The sequence below is a fragment of the Tyto alba genome, unplaced genomic scaffold, assembly GCF_018691265.1.
Source record: "Tyto alba isolate M040663 unplaced genomic scaffold, T.alba_DEE_v4.0 Super-Scaffold_16, whole genome shotgun sequence".
Lineage (NCBI taxonomy): Eukaryota > Metazoa > Chordata > Aves > Strigiformes > Tytonidae > Tyto > Tyto alba.
Window position 1 is genome coordinate 7,362,803 of NW_024881278.1, and position 12,512 is coordinate 7,375,314.

Sequence of the window (12,512 nt, forward strand, 5' to 3'; positions counted from 1 at the left end):
ATATTGGGATAGAAGAGAAGCTGTATTCCCATTAAAGACTGTGAGGTAGTGGAACAACTAAAAGGTTGCCAAGATGCTAAGGGTTAAATTCATAAATCTTTCAATAGGAAGAGATAGACAAGATAATCCAAATTATTAAATTAATTTGCAACTCTTGTCAAATGTTTATGACTGCAGGTTGAAAATTCCACCCTTAATTCTCAAAGCACATCTCTTATGAATCAGAATGCACAACTGTTGATCCAGCAGTCTGCTTTAGAAAATGAAAATGAATGTGTGCTCAAGGAACGTGAGGATCTGAAATCATTGTATGATTCACTTCTCAAAGACCATGAAAAATTGGAACATCTGCATGAACGCCAAGCTTCCGAGTATGAATCTCTGATTGCTAAACATGGAAGTCTTAAATCTGCACACAAAAATCTGGAGGTGGAGCATAAGGACTTAGAAGATAGGTAAATACTAATATGCATGAGTAAAATGAGAGTCTGCAATTCCTAAGCAAAAAGCAAAAAAAGCTATGTAACTAGTATGAATAAATTTAGTATTACTTAAATATTGCATTAAGATCTTAAAACTTTGAAAGATCATCTTTTCATAAAAATTCCATATTGTCATTCTGAAAAAAGAAACTTAAATATGATTTTTTTTTTTTTTTTTTTTTTTTCTGCAGGTACAATCAGTTGTTGAAACAGAAAGTGCAGCTGGAAGAATTGGAGAAAGTACTCAAGGTAGAACAGCAGAAAATGCTACAGCAAAATGAAAAACATGAAACTGTAGCAGCAGAGTATAAAAAACTTCGTGATGAAAATGAAAGGTAAAGCAAAAGTCTGATATGTGTACCAGTAGAGCTCTGAGCACTTGCCAGTACAGTCTAAATGAGTGTTGAGTCCTCTCACATTTCTTAATACCTGATGCTGCAATTCAGGACATTAACGATCCACACTTTATAGCAACTCCACTCCGTTAGTCTGCAAAACAGTCATTTTAGGAGGGGGAAAGGGAAAAAAATCACACACACGCGCAAACGCGCGCACACGCGCACACGCGCACACGCGCACACGCACACACGCACACACACGCACACACACACACACACATGCGCACACACACACATGCGCACACACACGCACACGCGCGCACACACGCACACACACACACACACACACACACACACACACACACACACACACACACACTCTGAATTCCACATAGCATCTTGAGGAATTCCAGGCCAGCACTGTGCAGCATGGTTGTGAGCTGTAGAGGGAGCAACTGAGGTACAGCTTGCCATAGGTAGTGGGGTATGGTAGTGTCTACATAGCATGATACTTGCCCTCTCAAGAAAAGGCATTAAGATCTGTTCATCTGGCATAGAGGCTCACAATTCCATGCCTCCTACCTTTGGTGGTGTGTGAGAAGGATGAGTAGGAACTGGAGTTTGATTTTGGAAAGGGATGTGGCAGGACACAGTAGGGACAAAGGGAGCCCAGGAATCAATATATGCAACCTCCAGAATTGCCAAAGTTTGGACCGTTGCTCTTTACTTACCATTTTGTGTTGGCAAGAAGCTCCAGCTGTTTTGTAAGATTCTTGTATTTTGTAGCATCTTAAAACTAGTTCCAATGTCCGCATTTAGAAATCCTGCTTTCTTTTTAAATATACAGAAAACCCAGAGCGTTTGGCTTAAAGGCAGAATACATACCTAGGAAAATTAGACTGGGATGACTTACCTACAGTATGTGATAGTAAGAAATCTTTATATGTATTCTGTGGAGTAGTGCAGAGCCTTGGAAATTCCATCTTTCAGAGGGAATGTGGGTAATAAATAAATTTTCTTTTATCCGCATGGATTCTTTGATGGTGTCTTTTAATTCCAGGCTTACTCATACTTACAGTCAACTCTTGAGAGAGAATGAAGTTCTCCAAACTGATCATAAGAATTTGAAAACATTATTGAACAATTCCAAACTAGAACAAACACGATTAGAAGCTGAATTTTCTAAACTAAAAGAACAGTACCAACAGCTGGATATTACCTCAACAAAACTAAATAATCAATGTGAGGTATGTGGAATTATGCTATTTTTCATGACTGGTATTATTGTAATAGTTATATAAGCGTATGTGTAGATTCATAAAATCATACGAAGTGCTTGAGAATTAGTCATTTGGTTTATAAATAATGAAGTGGGTCTGAAGATGAATTTGCTTGTTGTACAGACAATAAAAAAATTCAGGCTCATGTTAGGTAAATGTTATAAAGTTATATAAAGCATCAAAGAGGCTTTTATCAGTTGAGTCAATTTAGTTTTCTGTTTGATTTGACATCAGAATCCTTTGTATACCTAAATTTTCTTCATAATCTGTGTGTAAAATATGCTCACATATATATGCATGTACCATTTCATATATTTTAACAGCTGCTTAGCCAGCTTAAAGGAAATCTGGAGGAGGAAAACAGACATCTACTAGACCAAATTCAGACATTAATGCTACAGAATAGAACATTACTTGAGCAGAATATGGAAAGCAAAGATCTCTTCCACGTGGAGCAAAGGCAGTACATGTGAGTTTTTAAAACAATTATATTACTGTGATTAGGACAGTGACACTAATGCCTATATTTTTTTAAAAAAGCTTCTGTTTTATCTAGAAATTAACACGTGTGCTACTTCTGAAATACATCTCTTTTTAAAATAAAAATTTAAATTATGTATGAAAAGCAGATAACAGACTACAGACATATTTTTAGTTCTAAAGGATCGGTGCAACTGTGTTCATTACTGATGATGCAAATGAGGAGTAAAAATGTTATTCCTCATTCTACTACAAGCAACGTTTCTAGGTTTGTTTGTGAACTTTATTAGTGAATTTGAGAGAAGAGAAAATGTGCTTGTGTAAATGATTCTGTTAGAGCCTATATGTACTTTATTATTATTTAAAAAGGGGAAAAATACTGTTCTGTAATGAAGGCAAATGGAAATTTTTTCGATTTTATATCATAACATTAAACATAAGACTGCTTGTTTGCTGTATCTCTTTCTTGATTTTTCAATAAGAAACAAGTGTTATATAAGAACTCTTTGTGAAAAGTGACAACTTTCAGTTAACAGATATCTAAAGGAACATGCTGCTCACACATTATATATACATTTTTGAAGCATACATTATCATTAATTTCTGTTTACAGTGACAAGCTAAATGAATTAAGGCGACAGAAGGAGAAATTGGAGGAGAAGATAATGGATCAGTATAAATTTTATGAACCATCTCCACCAAGAAGGTACTGATGAATGTGGTATAAAAATAAACACAAATCTAAAACTTGACATACCTATTCTGTTCCTCCTGAAAATCAAGATTTCGTTAAACTTCAGGGGAGCAGAATCATGTCTGTGTTCTTGCGTACAAATTAGGAAAAGTCTGAAGGCATAAATAACGTATTATAAATGCAATAAACATACTGTATCATTGAACACAGAAGGGGTAACTGGATTACTCTGAAAATGAGGAAGCTGATAAAATCTAAGAAGGATGTTAATCGAGAACGTTTGAAGTCCGTGACCCTTACGCCTACCCGTTCAGAATCCAGTGAAGGATTTCTTCAGCTGCCCCACCAGGACAGTCAGGATAGTTCCTCTGTGGGCTCAAACTCTCTTGAAGATGGCCAGACCTTGGGGACCAAAAAGAGTAGTAGTGAGTACTGCAAAACATATTTTTCTTTTAATAATCCTTGGCTAAATGTCTTTATGATTAAAAATCAAGAGATGCTGGAAAAAGCTACGTGTGTTCAAGGATTTTTAAAGATAATTTTTAAAGTCTTTAGGAACAAAGTCTGAATTCATTTATTAATGACAGATTTATACTGATTTCTTGCAAAATCCTTGAGTGTTTGGGCAGGAGCTGATTTTTAGCATTCTGTAGCTCTGCATGTAAATGTTAAAATACATTTATAGTGCTTGGGTAGGATGAAGCAGGCACTGTTACTGGGTTAGACAAGGAGAGTTTTGGATGGAATGTCAGATGCCACCACTAGTGCCCTTTTTTGTTTCTCCCTCTTGTCCCAGCCTGAGTTTTTCCCCCTTTCTTGGAAGTACTTTCCAAGCTGTGGCTGTACTAACATCCTGTAGTTCCTAAAAAGGTGTTCTCTGTGAAGGTGTTCATCTAGCTTCTCACAAAACCAACGATGAAGAATTTTGCTAGTATTTGAGCATTCAGTAGGAAGAGATAATGTAGAGACGTAACCTCTTAAGATGATGTGAATTGTTACTGTTCCTAAAGATTATAATTAAGTGGCTGAGAGGGAGACCGAGGAGAGTGTTGATAGCTTGAAAATTCTAGACACAATTGGCTAACCTTGAAAGAGCCTGACAGCTGTTGTGTTAGGATGCCTGCAGTATAAAAGGCCAGATTCTATGCAGTATGTATATTTATTATATATATCTTTTGTTATCCACTATTGGCATGAATCCTAAACTGTCCAATTTCTTACAACTTAAGAGATGTTGCTACAGCCAACTTGTCAGGTTGTAATGATTCTATTCAATAATTATGCACCAAAAGCATTTTGGCTGTACATGTAAAAGCATCAGAATACAGGTGTATTAAAATTCACTTTAAATCTTTGCAATTCTTGTTTAAAATTTAATGTCTTGAGTTTCAAAAGACAGCAGATCGATATTCTGGGTTTTATACCAGGTATGAATTTGCTATGTTTGAAATTATTAAAGCTATTATGGTATATTCTTCTGTGCTTATTGCAGAAGCTCAGTCAAAGTTAAAAACATCTAAAAAAGGTATTTCAGGGAAACTTAAAATCAGATTTGTGGTTATTTTTTTTAATAACTGAAAAAATACTAAATTCAAGGGTACATTTTATCACTTCTGTTGCTAACTTGTGAATTTGAGAAGCGTAGCATTTTTCAGTGTAAGGGTCTGTTGAGGTTCAAAACATGTACTTTTGAATTTTTAGAAAAGCAACTGTTGCTTTTACATATAAACTGGAAGTCTTGTGGCATTCAGGAGTGACTGAAGCTATAGTGGACATGTTTGTGTGTTAGTTTGAATCAAGAGTGAGCGTGCTTTGGTTCAGACCATCCACATCTGTGTCAACAATTTCATGTTCTGGAAGGGTTCTTTTATGTGACAGTCGTCTTTGCATGATACTTGGGACCTTGTAGTGTGCAGTTACCCTCCTAGTGGAGCCATGGTTGAAGTTACGGTGGCTGATCCTCAAAAGAGGTTTGAAGTTGTTCAGACCTCATTAATTTTCTACTCCATGGACCTTGTTCATGTTCCCCTTAGTCCCAGTGTATTTATCCACAAACTGGAAGGGCTGATCTAATTCTGGATCCTAACCTTCTTCTATTACACGTCACCATGGAAACCACAGTTTTTGATAGAATTTGGATTAATTACGTGCCAATTCAATGCTGACAATCTTACTGAGAGAGTTTGTGTCTCACAAAGTTAAGAGAATATCTCAGTGTGAGAAGTACCGGTAATGGTGTGCATTTTCTAGTCCATTTATTCTGCTTTCAGAAATACTGTAAATCCTACATATCAGGATACTGTGGTTCCTTTCTTTCTGTAAGAAGTGGCTTAGCAATAGCGTCTTCCACTGAAAGAAGCTACAAGAAAGAAAACCTGTGAGTTGCCACCTGTCTGTGCAAACACTTGGGTATTGTAGCTTTCCACACTGGTTGAAGACAGTTTTGTGTACGGGAAGAGATAACTTGTGTTCCACCCTGAGCTCCTGTGTCTGGGAATGGGGAGGGAACGGCTGAGGTGAAATGTCCTGTGTGTCCTTCAGAAGGCAAGAGAAGGCAGCTTACATTCTCCATATTGCACACACTGGCACAGATGAGTGGTATCCTCAAAAGCTAGAGGACACAGTATCTGACAGAGATCTTTGAGATGTATAGCTTTCCTACACCATATACCCTGTCAGAGAAAGTGAGAGGAGATACTGATTCCAAAATGAATTATCCTGCAGCTACCACTACTGACAAACAGATTCACGATGTGAAATCTGTAGATTTTCTTCTTTTGAAGGTGCTAATGGAGACTGTTTTCCTAATATGGGACACTTTCTGAGGCAAATGTTTTCAAGAGACCTGTTCTGTTATAAAGATAGGTGATCTTGGTGCAAAAATCAGGTTACCCTGTCCTGCAGAGAAAACAGCATCTGAGGTCTCACAGAGTGCTTGAAGCCCTCATCTGATTCCAGAGGTCCTCTGGAAAGGAGGGGGTGCCTATAAGGCTCTTACTGCATGCAGCACAAGTTAAATCCTGCAAGTGGTGTGAATACTGTATGCTCCTCAGACCGCAGAGCTTCACTTTGCTTTTCATATCTCAAGCGTTTGAATCAGGTGAGTACCATAGATCTGACTTCGGCTTTGTGCAGAGCCGTTCTTCTCAGGGAGGGGTGGGATACCATTCTCAGATTTTGAGAAAAAGTTGGGTTATTTTTGAAAATCCGAAGCAGGCAAGTGGAAATGTTCATTTTTTTTCTGTGGAGAAAAACAGATTGCCTTTGCCAGCTTCCACTTTGGCCATTTCAGTTTATTAACAACATCCCAAGGAATTAAAGTAGTAAGCCTATCATCTTTAAATAGTAGTACCAGTAGCAGACATATTGTATCGTAGAGGAAGTAAAATAAGTATATTGGATTCCATTTTCTATTACCAAAACCTTTAGAAGATGTCTGCCTAACATCTTCTTATGTGCATTAACAAAATGATTTGAGGATTTTAATACTACACATGCAGAATTCCCCAGAATATTTCTGGCAAACAGTAGGAGGATTACAAAATGGGAGATTTCCTGATCAGTGGAAGAATTCTGCAATACTTATCGTTCATTCTCAGCTTAGAAAGCAAGGGTGTGTTCATAGAATACTGAAAAGAGGAAGAAAAGTTAATGCGTTGTAACTGGACTTCTTTGAGTGGATGATGACGAAGACCAAAATAGTTCTGCCAGCCCATTTTTAAAGTCTGTTGGAACAATGGTGTAAAGAGCTAAAGCTGCCTAAGCTAAACTTTGTGGTCTCCTGTTTGTTTCTGCTGTAGCTCTGCCATTCCAGTATTTTTTGCAGGACAGTTCTTAAGTCGTGTTCTATGCAGAAATTACTTATGCAATTCCTCCTCTCCAGGAGGTTGCATTTTGCCGAAGGACAGTGTTTTGATGTGCAATTTTCAGGACGTCAGTAGTTGCAGTGGAGTTTTCTGTTTGGTACAGTTGCTGAGAGCCATCAATCAGTCCTTTTGAAGGTGATCTGTGTTAATGAACAGGGATCACAGATAACTCCAAGGATTCTTGAACATCCTCTGGTTACTTTTTAATAAGATTAGAGTGGACGTTTTTAATTAAGATGGATCAGTTAGCTTGTCTATACAGGATTATAGAAGGATCGCTTATCTTGTCTATAAGGGGTTATAGAAGATACAAAAGAATTGTATTTCACTGTGGTGACAAAAAGTAGAAATAGAACAGAATTACCTCTTTGCTTGGATGGCATTAGTGCTAAAACTGTTTAGATATCTGTTAGAAAACTAGTCTGATACAGTGCCTTATCTTCCTTTGGCAGGGAGCTATTCAGAGATACATACTTTGATATACAATTGGATAGACAACATGCATGTCTCCTTTATGGGAGGTTTAGCAGCCTCGCTGCTTTTTTTGAGCCAGTCAGCATCTATGTTTATGTTGGTTTTGGTGTATTTTCTCAGGATCTACAAGACGAGAAATACTTTATTGAACTGGGGGAAAAAAAAACAAAACCAAAAAAACACAAAACAACTGGTTATTTTGAAGTACCTACAAGTATATGTACATAATAAATATCTGTGTACCTGTGTAGTGAGTAAATCAAAGGTGAACTTGTACTTAGTATACTCCTATCTTACATAGGTAGCACATGTGCCTTTCTTTTCTTCCCCACCCCATGTCATAAGGACTTGATAGAGGAGGGTGTTTGCTGTCCCTCTCTGGTCAAGATAGAGTTATATTTTGCAAGCGTGAAAACTTGTCTTTGTTTTGGACACTTCTGTCTGACAATCATGCACTCACTGGAAGTTGTAAAATGTATTTCATTGTAAACTTCTTGCTCTAAGTACAGACAGAATAATATGATGGAGAGGGAGGTATACTTCTCTTTCAGGGTAATTCATGTGCACTTGTAAATGCGTATGTATATATAAACTGCTGTGTAGCAAGCTGCTGGTTGAGCAGAAAACAAAAACAAATGACAAAGCATGTGTCCCAAAAGTGACTTCAGAAAGATAAAATAAGCAGATCTTGGGCTGACAGACTGGACTACAGTGCTTTCATATCTGAATAAATAAGAACTTTTTGGTAATTTCATTATGCATTTCTTTCTGGATCTTCACATGGCAGTTGTTTGCATGTGGCTCCTGTATGCTTGGCAGTCAGCTGACACATTTATCTGATGCTTCAAAATGCAGGTGTCTGCCAGTAATCAGTTACTAATGCAGAATAGCTGAATCTAAGGACAAGATTAACCTGTGATTTCCCCCTCCTCCATCTTTTAATACTGTTTGTAATTTTAACTCCTTCCTGATACTATGTATCTCAATTTTCTCTTAGCCCTCCCAGAATGTTACAGCAACACTCACCTTGGATTTTCTTTTGCTATTTTTCTTTAATCTTTGGTATTTTTTTTCAAGTAAAAAAGTTGGTGTATACCATTCCAGCCAATAAATCTTGATTTTATTTTTCTTATTACAGATTTGAAGTGGATTATTTCAGTAAAATATTAAAACCACTGCACACAAACAGTAGATTGAACATGAGGTCCATGTAATTTTTTACAAAACAGTAGATGACAAAAACTACTAACAAGCACAACATGTAACAAGTGAAGACTAATAATGGATTGTGTCCTACTAGAGATGCAGGGGAAAAAATTACAAAAGTTATTAATCTCAAATAATAATAATGTGAACATATTTCAAAATAGAAATTGTACTTAGAGTTGCTTTCATTTTAAGCTTTTTTTGCTTCACATTTTTCTTTATGTTCAAGAAGTGTTATTTTTAACAGTAAAAGTATGTAATTGTTAATTTCTGTAATCATCTGCGAAGAAGTTATATTTTTCAAAAGCTTGGCAGTTAGCAATTTCAAACTGAATTACACTCTTCACCATTGTTTTTGGTGCATTTCTGCGTATATTGAAGTTTTCATAGTGTAGTTTTCATATTTCAGTGTAGTTTTCATTTCATTATCACACAGAAGCATGGGAATGATAGTTTTTAGCATAGCATACATAGCTTAAACTCAGACATTCATTTCTGTCCTTAGTTTCAACATTTAACTTCCATCTGTTCTTCTCCCTTTTTTTCTTTCATTTCCCTGTTTCCGTTTTTCCTCATGCTATGACATAAAAGTGGTTGCACTGAAAAGACTGCCCTTTTTGAGGAACAGACCGAAGGAAAAAGACAAAATGAAGGCCTTCTACCGTCGCTCCATGTGTAAGACTTTATGACAGTTCAGCTTCTTTTAAATGGCTACACTGGCTTCCATTACTAATTTTTCACTAACCTCTCCCTGGACTGCGCTGTATTTTTCCTCCTATTTTGCAATGTGCAAGTCCTGCTACAATACAAGGAGCTGGAGCTTTTTTCCTTTTTTTTTTTTTTTTTTTAAACCTTGGCACTGAATACTTTATATATGTGCACATGTGCACACACGTACCCACACATTTACATGCACAAGCACACGCACATACATATATATATATTCAGTGCATTGTGATTGCATATATTTGTATACATAGTTGTCTATATACACTTCTCTATGTGTATATAAATTTACAGTGCACTGTGTTAACCAAAATAGTTCTAAATTACACGTCATAAGCCTTTTGTTAAGAAATCACTGTTAATTTTTTGTTTAAGGAAAGCGTAGAAAATAGCGCAAGGCTATATGGTGGTCTGTCACTCTTAAAATATTCATCAATTGTTGCCAAAATGTTGTATTGAATTATTTTATTTCATTTTAACTTATTTTATTTTATAATGAGGGGTGGACAATTTTCTCTAGCTTTGTGAAGTAAAGGTGAATATCATCAGATGTCATCTTTTTCAGATCCTTTTATTTGTTATGTAAAATACTGCAGTATCCCTGCAGTAACCTGCACTGTACAAGGATCCCGTATCATTGTTGACATTATATTGTATTAGCACCTTTGCCCATTTTATCCTTGTTCATTTCATTTTATCATTGCAAACAGAATATCAAAGCTTCTAACATACATATTGCATACCACTGCAGCACAAGCATGGCGATTATACCTAATAAAAGCAGTTTTAAGAACCACACTGAGCTACAGGAAATCTCTGACTTACAAACACTTCTCATTCATTGAGCTGATTGCATGTCATAACATGGATGATCTTGTGTTTATACCTTCCAGTGTTCAGTATGCTTTTTAGTGCTTAGAAAACTGTCAAGCATTTTGCAATACAAAATAAGAACCGAAGCAAATACATTGACCATGCTGATCATTTGCTTTCATTTGCATCCCAGCCATGAATGACCTGGTGCAGTCCATGGTCCTAGCAGGAGGACAATGGACAGGTAGTTCTGAGCATCTGGAGGGTCCTGATGATATATCTACGGGTAAAAGGAGGAAAGAATTGGGAGCTATGGCCTTCTCTACTACAGCTATCAACTTTGCAACTGTCAACTCTTCTACAGGCTTCAGATCCAAGCAGTTGCTAAATAATAAAGGTATAGGTGGAAGCTTTTTGCACCGTGATGTGACTATGTGTAGCAGCAATGTCATATAAATATTGGTCTTATATTTTAAGTTTTTCAGCAAAAAGCAACCTTAATAATTGAGTTGCAGTGCTAAGATACTGAATAGGTTTAATAACTGCAGTTATAAAATGTTTCAAGATTTTTCCTACAGAATGTTACCTAAGTAAAAATGGGTTTGTTTGAAAAATATTTCAGTATATTTTACAGTTTATAAGTATTTTGATAATATTTTTATTTTATTTTATTTTACATCATCTTTTATGTCTCTGTGTATAGATACTACATCCTTTGAAGATGTAAGTCCACAAGGTATTAGTGATGATTCTAGTACAGGATCAAGAGTTCATGGTAAGATGTGAATTTTAATTAAATGAATTAAGGATATATTATGTGAATGTTAACAAAGTTTGCAAAAAAAAAAAAAGGTGAATGGCATCATAACAAGTGAGCATGCTTTCTGTGATTTGCATATCTCTTGAATGTATAGTATCATTTCTTCCGATTATTCTTTTCTTTCTTAACTGCTACATCAGATATTCTGTATCTCTGGTAGAAAGTATGAAGTGCATCTGAACAGGATCAAAACATTTTCCCATTTAAAAATTTATTTTGAGTTAATAGTAAAATAAAAGAAGTTATAATTTCAGTCCTAAAAAAAACAAATCTGGCCTGATTTTCCAATGTTTTACTGTTCAGTGAAACCTAAATTTGTTATGTACTGCATTTTATAACATCATTACTTGTTCCTTCAAGCAAAGCTGTGAAGTGAAAGCTATAATAGATTATTTAGAAGTAAATTCTAGATCTAGTATAAACACTTAAAATTAGTACGAGCAACAAACATTTTTGAAGATAATAACAGTGCGTTTCCCTTGTATTGGATAGGAGTACAGGACATAATCTGTGCAGATGCTCTTGCTCCTCCTGTTCGTGGCATTTCAACAATGTGCAAGGTTCCTTGTCAAATCTGTTGTAAGTGACCTAATCAGAAGCAGCCTACTGCATGCCCATCATTTCATCCGTGAAATCCTGGTTTCCCACTAACCAGTCAGCTTCTATTCTAAACATAGACTCTATTTCTCTCTTCCTCTCCCCTATACCTTACTATTCCTGTAGTGCCCTTTTCTAAAGTGTCCTCTTGGACTGCCTGGAAATCCCTTCGCTTTCTGATCTGTAAGAAACCTCTTTGTTGACAGTGGGCATGCTCAGCCTGTGAGTTAGTGCATGATTCCTGCCTGTGAGCATTCTGTGATCAGAATGTAAAGGTACCGTGTCATCTGCTAAAATTCTGTTCATCATGGCATCTCCTAATTTTTGATTTAGCTTCCAGACCAGCCAGCCTTGATAGTGGCAGAACATCCACTAGCAATAGCAATAACAATGCTTCACTCCATGAAGTCAAAGGTATGCTGTAGGTGAATTTATGTACACACTTAATTTCCATTACTTTCTCTGTAAAATAATCTGTATAGGTTAAAAAAAAAAAAAAATCCCACAACACCACAGCATGCTTTGTTTGAAGCATTTTATAGCCTTCATTCCCCAAAATAGGAAAGGATGCAAGGATTAATAGAACTTAGGTTTTTAAAAAGTATTAAAAGGGTGATATTAGTATAGAAGTTTCAAACTATTTCAAACCAAACCTAACCCAAGTAATGATGTTACAGAATAAGAATTCCCCAAAAATTATTTTAAAATTGCTTATTTTTAAGCATAGAAGTTGCTT

The 12,512-nt window shown here is 36.2% G+C and overlaps 1 protein-coding gene across 14 annotated transcripts in view; it reads left to right on the forward strand.

Annotated features, from left to right (window-relative positions):
- CCDC88A (coiled-coil domain containing 88A) overlaps positions 1–12,512 on the forward strand; it is an 80,943-nt gene that overhangs the window by 56,173 nt on the left and 12,258 nt on the right. For 5 of the 14 annotated variants that reach the window (XM_042789399.1, XM_042789401.1, XM_042789400.1 and 2 more), the window contains exons 21-30: positions 178–455; positions 674–817; positions 1,881–2,067; positions 2,424–2,569; positions 3,194–3,286; positions 3,485–3,699; positions 9,412–9,495; positions 10,553–10,756; positions 11,063–11,134; positions 12,110–12,190. In XM_042789399.1, coding sequence (XP_042645333.1) covers positions 178–455; positions 674–817; positions 1,881–2,067; positions 2,424–2,569; positions 3,194–3,286; positions 3,485–3,699; positions 9,412–9,495; positions 10,553–10,756; positions 11,063–11,134; positions 12,110–12,190 — 1,504 coding nt within the window. Of the gene's footprint in view, positions 1–177; positions 456–673; positions 818–1,880; positions 2,068–2,423; positions 2,570–3,193; positions 3,287–3,484; positions 3,700–9,411; positions 9,496–10,552; positions 10,757–11,062; positions 11,135–11,671; positions 11,759–12,109; positions 12,191–12,512 lie in introns of all 14 variants that reach the window. The other 9 variants (XM_042789396.1, XM_042789397.1, XM_042789391.1 and 6 more) reach the window with 5 other exon arrangements.